At 33.2% G+C, this 15,020-nt stretch overlaps 1 protein-coding gene across 5 annotated transcripts in view; it reads right to left on the bottom strand.

The window, feature by feature from the left end:
• Nucleotides 1-923: 923 nt before the first annotated feature.
• The window catches only part of LOC149782500 (F-box only protein 15-like), a 70,615-nt gene continuing 56,518 nt past the window's right edge, over nucleotides 924-15,020 (bottom strand). For all 5 annotated transcript variants that reach the window (XM_089933922.1, XM_089933921.1, XM_089933920.1 and 2 more), the window contains 4 exons: nucleotides 10,985-11,046; nucleotides 8,957-8,994; nucleotides 7,861-7,946; nucleotides 924-4,008 (listed from right to left, as the gene is read on the bottom strand). In XM_089933922.1, the coding sequence (XP_089790048.1) occupies nucleotides 3,919-4,008; nucleotides 7,861-7,946; nucleotides 8,957-8,994; nucleotides 10,985-11,046 (276 nt within the window). In that variant the 3' untranslated portion in view covers nucleotides 924-3,918. The remainder of the gene's footprint in view (nucleotides 4,009-7,860; nucleotides 7,947-8,956; nucleotides 8,995-10,984; nucleotides 11,047-15,020) is intronic.

The following is a 15,020-nucleotide window of genomic DNA, read 5'->3' as shown; positions in this document are numbered from 1 at the left end:
TAATAATTTTAATTTATAGAAGACAATAAATTTACATGATCCTCGAACAAGATATCGAATTGGACTTGATAAAATATTCTGATGAAATGAATAGCAGCAGGGCGGGTGCGCCTCCGACTTAGTACCAATTAATGCTAATTATTTTTTTTACAATTCCAGGGTATGACAATTCCAGGGTAAACCTATTAGAGGCTGTTCACCCACCCTGCTGCTCACAGAGGTCTGAAAATCAAAATCTTCATCTTGTCAATATTAAAATGCATACCAAATTTGAATGAAATCCAACAATTTCGAGTAAAGTTATCTAGTGTGGAACAAAATTGTTGACAGATAAACACATTAACTTGTGGTATGGTTGAGCAACATTATTTACCATAGACTTCATTTTATTTCATTAAGCATGACCCTGATTAATATTTCTTGCACTAATGGATACAAAAGTCACATGAAAAGAATCTAGTGAAAAATCATTTTGACAGAAATATATCAATTTCCATTTTATTATGGGGATTTATTTTATATAATTACAGAATGATTTGTAATAGAAATTTACAGTACAAAGCAATATATGGGGATATTTAGAACTAGATGTATCATCAGATAGATTAAAACAGATTTCACCCCACCCGACCCCCATGCATTAAACTTAATTTGATACTTACCAAGGAAAATGTCAAACAAAGTCAATCCTCAAAAAGAAACATTTCTTTTACAGTGGTGAAATTCTCTCAAGCAAACATGAATGGGGTGGAAAAACTTTAGTTGGTAATGGAGTTTGCAGTTGAGGGAAATTTACACATATATGTAGTCAACTGTACAAGAAGAGAAAATCACACCCTTGGTGGATATGACAGGCTGTTGTTTATGGTAGTTGGCCCTCATGAGAGATTGCTAAAAAGATTAATAAAGAAAAATGAAAAATGTTTTGGAGACCAAAAAAAACTTATTTTATTTATAAATTAAAAAATATAGTCAATGTTTCAACACAAAATCAATCATTGCAGATGAAATGTATATACATATAAAGACAACCTGAAGCAAATAATTAGTGGTTTATGTCCCAAATTTTTCATACTATTACCACATTCTGGGGACATAAACATTTTCCTGATTTAAATACTGTTCATATTTTGTGGTTACAGATTCTCTTGGACTTCATGATCACTGCAAAGAATAAATTTAAAGAGGCAACCAATGATCCTTGGAAATAATATGACACTATCACCAAATTCTCATTTTAAGTACTAAAAAAATGGTCTTTTTTCCAAAGCCATAAAAATATTAACCTTAAAAAAACTGCACAGTAAAAAGAACTGCCCTATTTTAAAAATGAATAGGAATATATGTTATATAACAGACCTTAATATAACTGTAATACATAATCTGCATTATTCCCATGTGGAAGCTAAATTTTAGCAAATATTTTTTACCAGTCTTTGATCATAAACCAGGGGTGCACAACCCCCAGTCCATAGGCCAGAGCTGGCCCATGAATGTATTCTGTCTGGCCATCATTGCAAATTAAAACAACACAGCAATCTGGCCCGTGAACAGTAATTATATTAAAGAAATTAGTGTTTGTGGCTCTCAAGTGGTCTTAGAAAATGCAATCTGGCCCTTGGCAAAAAACAGGTTATGCACCCGTCATAAACCATCAAATGATTTTCAATGATTAAATTTCTTTGAATTTCATTAACACCAGTGTTTACAGATGCAAATGTAATAAACAATAGCAAAATTTGAATACTATAATGCTGTATCATACAAATAAGTATCCAAGGCTCTAAAAGACTATATATATATATATATATATATATATATATATATATACTTAACACACTAACCCCCTTTCCAATTTCAAATACCAATATGACCATTTACAGATGTAATGGCTAATTACACATGTGGTACAAGTCAAATCAAAGAGAAAGGTAATAAAATCTGAAATGCAAACGAAGAATATATATAGTAAACAATACTCAATTTTACAGACAGATCTGACTTTCAGTTTGAAAACCAAATGTCCAAACAATGAAAAAGTAATACCAGTAAAGACAATTTGTCTTGACCAAATAATCAAACTGGCTCAAATGTGTCTGATGCTGGCAACTTTTGTGACTTTCAACATGAACGATATTCCAAACAAAAAAATTTGCTGTATTTACAGAATAACATAACTATATCAAAAAAGTCTATTGAGTAAGCATGCCAAGTACTAAATAGTAAAACATACAGTATTATGAAGAAATTCAGAGGCTACAACCACCATATATCTAGATGATTGTGAAGACAAACATGTCACTAATAAAAGATGGAATATACAATCTAAATGTAATAAGTATAAATAGGCATGATGAGGCAAAGAATGGGAAACATTCTTCACAAACAAAGACAACATATCTCCATACAAAAAAAATGGCATGACTGATGCCAAAGATCCCTTCCAGTGAGAATCCCTCCACAAAAGGAAGCTGTGGAAGAATGATATCTGGCTGGACAGATTATGTGACCTGAAATGTCAGATATATTGGCCCTTAACAGCAGGTTACATCCCTAAGGTAAATTGGAACCCATTCATACCTTCCATACATTTCTGTATGCAAGTTTAACATACATACATACATACATACACTGTGTGTGTGTGATCCCACTATAGAACACTCAGTTATAACACAAATTTGGATAAAACACAACTATGTCATGGTTCATAAAATTTCATGTGCACATATTTTTATATTTGTTGTACATTAACAAATATTTTCTTCTTAAAAGTACAAAAATTAATATGCAAAAAGTTTATTATAATTTTGAGGAAGAAATCATGTATAAATTCTAATATAAGACAATCGTGTAGTGGCTCCTGAAATTATTTATACATGTATTTTCTTGTACATGAAAAATATTTTTTCTTCTTAACAGTATTAATAAGTTTATTCATGAATCGCACAGGGCTTTTTCAATGTTGCAAGTTGCAATTTTTCCTCTCCTTATTGGCAAAAAAATATACCATAATTCTGCTGAAACTTCAAAGAAAACTGATTACCTTTGAAGCACCAATTGTTCTGTATAAATACTAAGCAAATAAAAAAATAGTGACCAGAAGATGCTTATTTTACCATGAAAGTTTTCTTTTTGAAGTAAAAAAGTTTATGCTTACAATCGCTACTAATGGTAGCATAAAATACACATTAAATTTCCCATATCTTGGAAACAGATATCTGGCTGGACATGAAGTTAATTTTTAATTTGTTCACATGTTTTCATTTTTATGAATACATTCTCAGGGTATCCTCTCCAGCTGACCAAAATCTAGGTAAAACTGCAATGATCACATTATGCAATAATCAAAGGGAACAAGATGAACATTCTAGCTACAGGTCATAGCTGCTTTTGACATCAAAAAAGTCTTGAACAGCAATGAAGAACAAATCTGGTAAAAAATATTCGTATCTGGCAAGATCTAGTCATACTGCTGTGTCAAACAAGTATTCCATGAAAGTTGGTGCCTCACCTGCAAAATATGCCATAATGTACCTCCACCATATTGGCAAAACATTATCACAAAACTTTATCACAGAATCATAACAGTGAAAATGACAACTTGGCCACTGACACTGCCAGACAAGTCATACAGTCTGGTGCTACACTTGATTCATAAGATACAAGTCCTGAACAGAATGAAATATTAACAAAATCTATCCACTTTTTTATATCTTTGATGGAATGTTCAAAACAATGCATTTTTTTTAAAGTAAAAGAAACTATCACTTTGTCCATCTGTGCTTACGTACAAACCAGTTTCAACAACCATTTTCATGCAGCATCCAAACATTTTTATATACATTTTGGATGGAGCATTCGGAAAGTCTCATGTTGCTCCTTGTTACAAAGAACACATGCATCCTACACTTCCTGATCCTATCTGTAGTTTGTGCCAAACCAGTCATTGACTGCAACAAGAGATAGCATCAAGTCCAAGACAATAATGTAGATTTCCTTTTGATCATTCTGCAAGAAAAAGCAGGAAAAAGAGAAAACATTAGCAATAAAATTGAGATATCTATGTACATGTGGTAGATAATACAATTTATCATAGTTTTAAAGCATGAGCACAGTGAATGGCACACTATAGGTCTGCCCCATGTTTAATAGTATTCAACTTAGAACTAGTAGGGCATGGTTGTCTCTGGAGATTACTAACCAATGGGTCTCGTTGACCTTCATCTTTGTTCAAGGCATGCAGTCTTGAACTACAGTTAATTGTGCACAAACTTAACATGTCTGTCACTTCTGACCACTAGACCCCAGAGCCTAAAGGTTGCTTAATTACCCAAGGTACATGCCATCTATGTATAGTCAAGAAACATACTCCAGAATGAAAGTTATTCTTCAAAATCCATATTGGGCCACAATAACATTTACCTTTGAGGATTATATTCCAAACTCATTCAATATCATGAATACTTTACATGCAAGTAACCTACAAAGTTTGGTAAATGTATGTGGTCTATAACCAACATTGCCATGCACAATATACTGTCTTCTTTCATTCACAGTAACCTATTCTTGCTGAACCCAAAATCTTTTTCTTACTCTAAAGTGCAAGCCATTCACACATTTTAGTACAGAACGGTGATGTAGAACTCAATGTATTGTGCAAACACCAGTTTTCTTTTTTTGTCACAATGACCATGACCCTCAGTCCTTTGATTTTTTACACCAAAATAAACAGACTTCTCTTTTACCCTATGTGCAGGTCATTAACAAAAATTAGTAATGGTAAAAAAAAGTGAACTTTTTGTGCAGAATTTTTCTTTTCTGTCAGTGACGTTAATCTGTGACATTTTGATCCCAAAATAAGTAGGCTTTTTTCTTACCACAACTGCAAGCTTATGGTGCAGAAAAGGAAAATTTAAAGAACAGATGTAATGATAGCCTGACAGGTTCTGGCCATAAAGTAAACCATAATGACCAATTATACAACTTGCTTCTATGCAGCATTTAGCAATCTTCAGAAGGAACTATCAACATGATTTTCATGTCAAAAATAAATTAAGACCAGAATAACCTTGACCTTTGATGCTTGGGCATATAAACAAAAGGGACATTTAAAAAATATTATTGCAAAGGAAAGCCTAAGATATTAAACATAAGTGACACCTGAGAAATCAACGAAAATAAACCAAAGTCAGCGCTGCATGCAATATACATTACAGTGATCCTGTTCTGTAATAGGGGTGTAGTACCCATATAGAGATGCATAAAATCACATATTGACTTTACCATGAACAGTGCCTGAGAAATTAAACATCAAAATTACCAAAGTCAGTGAAGTATATAAAGAAATATTTTTTGAAGATTTTGTGACAAGGTAATGTCTCTCCAAATGATTTGTTGCAAATAAAATTAGAATTATCTTGCAGGAAAGTATAGAAAGCATCAATTCAAATATGAGTGAACTGGATTGAAGGACTTCATGTTTGTTACCAAGGGTCTTTGCATGTAACTTTATAGTTTTATGAATGACTCAGATAAAGGAGAAAAAGTCCTAAAGTACTCATAAATACTGTTTGGGACCCTCTCAAAAAGACTTAATACAAGTCTGTAATGATATATCCTAATGATTTCAGAAATGCGCACATACAATACAGACATTTGGGTCCATCAAACGAATTAATGAAGGGATATGATAATGTCTTTGTTTTAAAACATGTTGAACACAGAAAATATGGACTATGCCAATTTTTTTGTTGTTGCTATTTTTACCTCCTCAGTATCACTGTTGGTAACTGTTAACAATTGAGAGAAATTAAATTTTTGGTGTACAAATATAAGTTGCTAATAATCAAAATACTGTGTGTTCAGGATTGTACAATAATAAACGTTTTATGTTATCGTGTAGCATACAACTGAATTTTCAAATCTTTTCTTAATGACCTACAAAGGCATAAATTACAATGATTTCTACAGTATTTTCAACTTAACTAATACTTCTATCTCCTTACCCCTGTAAATAGGAAATCTGCACAATCCTGGCTATACAGTCCCAAATAAGTTTATTCATTCCAAAAAAGACATACAAATTACAGATAACATATGACATATCCTTATAAATCATTGAAAAATGTGTTTATATAAACCTCGATGTTAGTGTGAACATCATCATGGAATGCATACCTAGACAATCACTTTGTATGTGGTATTATAGATTTAACACCATTTTTCAGGACATACTAGGCTATACATGGTTGCCAGTGAATATATGATGAAGGGAGCCCTGAGAAGAACCACTGACCCATCAGGGAAACTCCTGGCAAGCTTTCTCACATGCATGCACTGGCCAAGCCCAAGACATGAAATATGTCAAAAAAGTGAGATGTCAGTGATCAGTAAAGGTGAGTGCATTATACCAGACAGCAAACCAGGGTCCCACCAAGACAATCATAGTGTAATCAATGATCACACCTCAACTTTCAATAGTCTCCAGCAGCCATTGTAAACATTATCATACTGAAAATAAATTTTGACTAAAGTGATCTTAATTCTGTTCCAACAACTGGAAAAGATCTTTTTATAATCTTTTCTCTTTAAATTCCAACTTTTAATCATTATAAAATTTGAAAACACCAACCTACATATCTACCTAACTAAAATGACTGTGCAAAAAATATAAAACAAATTAATGTGATTTTTGTATAGTGTTTAAAATCAATATTCACAAAATCTATTTGAAAAGTTATTAACATTGCCCACCAATATAGCCAGACTTTACTGGTAGAAAGTCACAGGCTTTGAGCAACCTTGTAGTGACAGCCAGCAGCATGTAGTTCATGCATAATTAATTACATTAATTAACCAGAGGTGAGGCCTAACATGAAATACAGGCAGCATGCAGTCCATTTATCTAATTCTGAGATTTATTCACATATACAACATATCACAATATCCAATGTACAGTCATTATTTTGTAAGTTTACAACTGATTCCTTTTTCCAAATGTATAATTCATAGAGGGCTTCATAATGTATGATTTTTATAGGTCTAACATGGATGAACCAATGTTATAAACTGAAATACTTAACAACAGATAAGACACCAATGTGGTCATGAGATGAATCCAAAAACAAAAGCCAGTAAAATGTTGAATGTAGGTCAGAATGACCTTTTGTTGCATATATGCGGTAGTAATAGGGATGTGTGATTTCTGGCATATACAGTGCTTGAGACCAGAACCAGGGCAGTGAAGCATGACATATGCATCACAATGACATACATACATACATACATACATACAAGTACACACACACACACACACACACGTACACACAGAGGGTGCTAAGAACCTATTTGGTCATAAGGTACAATAGAAAAACTTAACCATGCCTGAAAAATGTTTAGGTCACAGTGGCATTCTTTAGTGGTAAGGTATGGTAATAATAAAGCAGCATACAATTTCCCAGTATAATTCCAGCACAAACAGAGCACAAGAAATAAACTTAAAATACACAATTATGTCAATGTCTGGAAGCATTAAATATCAGTTACTGTGACCTACTTCTCTGAAGAGGGTGTAGTACTCATCAAAATACATCTCCTCACCAACTTTCATAAATCTAGGTAAAACAGTATATATCAAAAGAGTGGTAAAATTCTAAATACAAAATCTTAACCTAAGCCAGTAAATTCTGAAATGTAGGTCACAGTTTCAATCTTGTAGTATGAGGTGAACTAAAAAAAAGTGACCTACGTTTCATATAGGATTTAGCTCATGCAGGTTGGTGCATTGGGACTATCTTGGGTAGGGGGAGGCTCAATATTGGGAGTCAATTCGGTGTAAATAGGAAGTATAATAAAACACACCTGGCTCATCTCCATGTAGATCTTCCCTTTATCATCTGCACATGTAATGTGAAATACTTCCTGGTTGGTGAATTCAAAGTTTAAGTCTGCAGAGGAAATAAAAGAGTCAAGAATTTTGTTGTATCTATCTTGCTTAGAATGACACTGTAAACATGTTTGATATAATTAAAAGTAACTGTGGTAAAAATGTATATTCTGAATAAAGCTGAATGGATTATAAATGGTCTGCACCAGTTTCTGTACTGAACCAATTACAAGTACAATTGTTACTTATTCTTCACCTGGTTCACTATATTTTAAACTGACTAAAAAAACTTCATGTGCATTGATGGTATAAGTTGTGTCTGAGACTATCTCAAATACTCACTGAACTGAATTTAAAATAATTAATAATCATGCAGTAGTTGCTTTTATGTAGCCTATGGTGCAGACCCTCTACAGTCTTTTTGATTTATCATTACTTGCATAGTGTCACAACATGACTGCCATGTTCTATTATCTGAAATTATCTTAAAAAATAGAGCTTAATAACAGAAAACAAGAATGAACATGATAATGATGCAAAACAAGAATGAACATCAATTTGACAGAAAACAAGAAAGAACATGACAGATAACCTAAAGACAGAAAACAAGAAAGAACATGACAGATAACCTAAAGACAGAAAACAAGAATGAACATCAATTTGACAGAAAACAAGAACATGACAGATAACCTAAAGACAGAAAACAAGAAAGAACATCAATTTGACAGAAAGCAAGAAAGAACAAGATAGCTCAATTTACTAACAATACTACTATAGTCCTTTAAAGTTTTTGTTTTTTTAAAGTAATCAGTCGTAAATGCTACAAAGTAGATAATCAATCCAAAACAAAAAGATATTAGCCTTTAATTTCCTACAGTTAATCTATCAAATGTATTTAACAACTCTTTTGGAGGACACTGTCAAGCCAAAGTATATTTTCACATGGTCAAGTAGTTATACCTTTCTAGTGTTTTGAAAAACCTACAAACTTCTAAATTGTAGACTTCAAACGTTAAAAACAGAAGAGCTCAGATATTCTGCACATGTAATTTTATGTTAAATTGGACTTACTTGACTGCATCATCTGACTGGCTATTTTCACCGCTGAACTGCAACAAACATAAAAAACAATGAAAACAATGTTCCAGGTAGTCATTTCCTAAAACAGAATGATAATTATAGCTGAATGAGAATTTAAAAATTATCAAATTTGCACTGGTTGAAGATCAAAGATTCCCCTTATCAAATATACAAGGTAAGGCCATGTTGGTTAATCAAATTTTTTCAGGATGACACAACTATTGAGATGACATCTGTTTGCACAGCAGAGAGCCTTTTCACAACAGGTCATAAATCTATTAGGATTTTCAAAAGTCTTGAATATTTTTCATTTTTTTTCTCATAGAGTTGTAATGGGAATCAGTAAAATTGTGTAAGAATTTTTCTTTTCCATTCTTTAATATGAGACAAAAAATGCAACCAAGCCATTTTACATCCAATCCCTCCTAATGTTCATAGCATCATGATACATCTACATAAAATGTGATGTCATAATGACGATGTCCTAATTATGATGTCATAATGTAATAATTATGTAATTTCAACTATTCATTGATTTTACAAAAGCAGACAATCTTAATCACTTTGAACATGCCTAATTTGTTAAACACTGTCTACTTATACCCAAATGACCACTGTACATATCCAATTAAGATGTCAAGACCACTGTACATATCCAACGAAGCTATCAAGACCATTGCACAACATCATATACAATGAAGCTGTCACGACCACTGTACATATCCAATGAAGCTGTCAAGACCACAGCACATATCCAATGAAGCTGTCAAGATACTGTACATATCCAATGAAGCTATCAGATCACTGCACATATCCAATGAAGCTGTCAAGACCACTGTACATATCCAATGAAGCTGTTAAGACCACTGTACATATCCAGTGAAGCTGTCAAGACCACTGTGCATATCCAATGAAGCTATCAAGATCACTGTACATATCCAATGAAGCTATCAAGACCAATGTATATATATGATGAAGCGCTCAAGACCAATGTACATATATGATGAAGCTGTCAAGACCAATGCACATATATGATAAAATTACCAAGACCACTGTACATATATGAAGTTGTGAAGACCACTATACATATATGAAGAAACTGTCAAGACAACCATACATATATGAAGAAGCTGTCAAGACCACTGTACCTATATGATGAAGCTGTCAAGATGGCCATACATATATGAAGAAGCTGTCAAGACCACTGTATATAATTATATGAAGAAGCTGTCAAGAACACTGTATACATATGAAGAAGCTGTCAAGAAAATCATACATATGTGAAGAATCTCATACTTTTTCTTTATGGCACATATTTTCAACATCTACTTGCCAGATATCCTATGAATGAACAAATATTTCTTTTGTATTTAAATCTGTTTCCATTTTTTAATGGTGTGAATATTTTTGTTGCTACTAACTTAATCTTGCCTATTTCAGTGTATTAAGATCTATAAAAAAAGCAATAAAATCTACTAATAAACTACCATCTATACTCAATTATTAGTTGCTAAAATTACCATATATACTCAATTATTTGAGAAGTTTAACTGCAAAAAACAGAAACCCTATCTGCCATCACATAATGTGCTGACAGATCTGGGTCAATATTGTTTGTTCTACTGATTATTCATAATATCCTGCACATACCCAGATCTGCCAGTGCATTATACAATAGCAGATCTGGGTCAGTGCAATTTGCAGTTGTACTCGACTTATAAGCAAGTACATATAATAAGACTGTATGTCCTCTGTCCTCTATCATGCAGTGAAAGAAACAATTCATTGGGGAGCCATGGTACCTCACCTGGTCATGTATCATACTCATAATTCAATGGTTTCAGGTTTGATACCCACTCTGGGTCAGCTGCCTCAATGTGTCTTTCCGCTTTCATTTCCTTGGCATGATATTGCCAATACTGTGCTGAACATGTAATTACAAGTCAACAGCAAAACAAAGTCAGTTTCTGATTTTGATTGTTAAATTTAAAACAGTATGGGCAAAAGATTTTATGTTACCTTTTGTGCCAGAAAATTTCCTTCTTTTCATCCATTATAGTTACATCCAACCAAATCCCGTTCTGAAAAATAAATGGCCCCTATAAGTCTGCCACTGCTCACCTGACTGAAATCTGTCTAATAATGGCATTCAAGAATAGTTGGCCAAACAATCTGGGACAGTAGGATACTTTATGAGGACACATCTTCAAATATTATTGACTGCACATGTTAAAAAAATAATTATTTCAAGATTTCTCTTATATATATATATATCTTCATCTATATATGATGGCACATCAGCACAAAAAAACCATGATACCAGGATATACTCGATCAAAGTCATTATTTAATTCCAATGGTTTTTGAGATAAGGTTATGCAATTGTTTTTCTAGTGGTAGTAATTTTGGCAACATCTGATGACAGATTGGCATCACTGGTATCAACCAATAAAAGGCCATCAAATTAGCATACTTTCTATCACATTTGTTCATATCATCTTATGTAGGGTTTTACAAGAAGTCATTTAAGTTTTTGTTAACAGCAGCCAGATAATATGAGATCATCATAATGTACAAAAATGAGAATCCATTTGATTTTGTTTTTAGGAATGGAGGCCACATTTGATGATGAATCTGCATCAGTTGTACAAAATTTAAAAGCCCTCTATGCCAGAATGATTTCTGCAAAAATTTGGTTCAATCCTGTTGTGCAGTTTTTGAGATTAAGTTGCCTGGAGATTTTCTATTATTAGTAAAAGTGGCCATATCTGAAGGTGACCAGCATTAGCTGTATAAATTTTAAAGCCCTCTAAGCCAGGATACTTTCTAACAAATTTAGTCAAATTCCATTAAGAAGGTTTTGAGGAAAAGATATTTAAAGGTTTCTCAATTTTTTATTCTGATGATAGAGCATTTAGAGCATATATGGTATAAATCTGAAAGCCCTTTCTAGAATGTGTTCTCTCAAACTGGTTACTCTCAGCAGGACATCATCTGAGAAGTCATTGTAAAGTTTTTCAATTTTTTTGGTAATTGTATCAATAACTGAAAGTAGATCAGCATCATTTATACAATGCTAAAAGCTTATAATGGCAGGATGCATCTTTTTGACTACCAGATTTAGTCAAACTGCTGAGTAATTTATGAGCAAATGTTAAAGGTTTTCCTATTTTTAGTAATGGCAAACATATCTGATGGTAGATCAACAACATTTAAATAATTTTGAAAGACCTTCATGCTGTATGCTTTTCTGCTGAATTTTATCAAATTCTTTTGTGTGTGTTGTTTAAGACGTTATTAACTCTTTCAGTATTAAGTAACTACAAGGAAAAGAATGCAGTGTTATGCACATTTCATGGAAAATCAAAGGTATGTAACAATACAGTTACAGGTGTTTAAAACCTTAAATAACTTTTCATGGAAATAAATGCGAATTAAAATACAGGTATTGACATTGTTTGCAAAAGGATTAATTTAACAAAAGTACAAGACCATTCTTTGGTGAGCATATTTTTCGAGTGGTATGTAGCATGGTACTTTTTCACTGCTTTGGTACTTCAGTCATTTCCATCAGTAAGGAATGTAATGATATTCCTGAGTAACTGTTTGTGAATTAAATGATATTAACAGCATGTTTTCATTTTTCATGCAAATTAATTTTAAAAAGTACCTTTTTATTGTATTGGTCAAATATTAATTTTGAATATTACAAATATAATTACATTTATGATCCTTTAATCATATACTTGACACATGTCAGGTATGCTAACGTGATAGCCAAAATAGTTGTTGTGAATGACAGTCAGGTTAACTCCAATTTCTGGAAACTTTTGGATTAAAAAAATAGAGTACCTGTATACTGTAGTAAGATTGTGAATCATCCTAAATTTTCAGGAGAGCAGTTGTTTTCTGTCTGAGTTTTATATAATTTCCCAAGTCCACTAAATATATTTTCTCTTTTGTTGAGTAAGTTTGTTTTATGTTTACTGGCCCTCTCTAATAAATATCTTGCCCAGGTGTTGACATCCCACTCAAAGTTTCCTTGCCTATTATATCAACAATGTGGCATGTAAATTGTAGTTTTCAGTGTAAATACTTCCTATCTTTTATCAACAACCTATCTAATGTCAACACAATGTCTTCACAAGGTGTCAGCTATAATGTATGCTTAATCATCCCACTTTAGTTACAGCTTTTAGATTACAACTTACACAACAACATACACATAACAAACTTCATCTGCTATAAGGTGCTGGCCATTTAATTGGCATGAGGGTGGGGTTGTGATTTTCTTTTGAGCTGAGATGACTTATTGTCATTTATCTCAGAATAATTCTTTTTTTCTCTTTTAGTTTCAAATAATATAATGGATGTAATATGATGCCATTTTGCTATAAATCAGTGCAAGATATTTTTTCCAGCTTGACAAATGAACATTTAAAAAAAGTACCAGGCCCCTAGCCCAGATCATTAAAGTGTTGATCCCAAGCATAACTTTGGTATACTGTAGTTTGTACTGTGGTATGTTATTAAAAAAAACTAAGTACAAAATTTTCTGTGGTACCCAACTCCACTGTACAGGCATTAAAGTCATTGCTTGAAGTATACTTTGTGTTGTGGTCATGAAGCACATGCTGTGACCTTAACAGTGCAGGTGAATATCACACATCACACAAGCCATTGTTGTTTTGCTCCTTTTGTAAGGATTATCCCTCTAAGAGGTACCAGTGTTGATTGCCTAATAATTATGATGTCTCTTGTTACATACAATGCACAACTTGTTAGATCTACATGGTCTTTGCCATTGAGTCAACTGTCATTGTTGCCTTCACTTCTGGAATGCTTGAAAGGGACCTGAATGTTCCAATGAGAGCATGTGTAACATCAAGGCACTCTGACAAGAAGTCCCATTTCCATTCATTAGGTGGATTGTGATCAATGACAGTCCCCTCAACGACACAGGCATTGTACAATGACTGCTCCTGCTACTTGGCTTCTACTATTTCAATATACCATTGCACAGACTTCTTTAACCAATTTGCCCTAGCATTTTGATCCCATCTATCTATTCCACCCATGTACTGTGCATAGGCAAGCACAGTAGCTGTTCTTGAAAGTTTGTTTTCTGTCCCATCCTTGTTTCCTCATGTTGCTTAAATGTGACAACTGACAAGTCAGCTGAGGACAACTTGGTAGATTTGCAAAATTTGGTTGAGAGTTCTGACTTCAATGAGAATGGCAAAAAAAATTCTTTGTGACATGTAGCTTTGACTATATTATCCCTATGAGGCCCCAAAGCTTGGGTCAATATCTCAGTAGGTTTCATCCGTTTTTGTCTGTTTGTATGAGAACATGTGTGCCTGAGTCAGGAAACATTATTTTAAATACATCTGAAAAATGATCTGCTACCATAAACAGTAGACTACCTTTGGCTATAAAGCTGGCCAACAGCATCTCAACACATATATTTTTATCTATATTTGATGCACATTCCATAAACATGGATGTCAGTGATGGCATATTTGCTGTCGTGTTTAATATATTTTAATATGCTGCATGACACATAATGTCATTCTTGCCACAATAGAAGATGTTAAATGAGCTTTACAGCAAGGGCAGAATTCATATTCATGTCCTGTAAACTTGGCCACTGAAATTCAAGTTTCCATCCATCATTAAATTCACAGAACAAACTGACCCTGTTTTATGCTGATTAAGCTCTTTATAACCCAATTAGTCATCTGTTTAAAATTACACTGGATCACACACAGTATAATCCATGTTCACAAACTTCAAACACTGAAACCAACTGACCCTGCTGACAGAATCAAAGGATGTTAATTGTTTTTGTGCTGCATGAAATCAGCACCTGAATCATCTTGCCATGTTTAAGCCAGTTCACAGTCACATGATCACAGATAATATTACCATAAATATACTAAACTGAAAGCAAGGTGTAAGACAAGAATGGACAAAATAGCATTTTTCAACATCTGGGAGGTTCACTAATATGGTGTTGTGGTCAGGTCAAGTTCAACAGGTGCATGGAAAGATG

The sequence above is a fragment of the Sinohyriopsis cumingii genome, chromosome 15 (assembly GCF_028554795.1).
Source record: "Sinohyriopsis cumingii isolate HCF-2022 chromosome 15, ASM2855479v2, whole genome shotgun sequence".
In the NCBI taxonomy this organism is placed as follows: Eukaryota; Metazoa; Mollusca; class Bivalvia; order Unionida; family Unionidae; genus Sinohyriopsis; species Sinohyriopsis cumingii.
The sequence above is the reverse complement of the archived record's forward strand: the minus strand, read 5'-3'. Positions and strand labels throughout refer to the sequence as shown.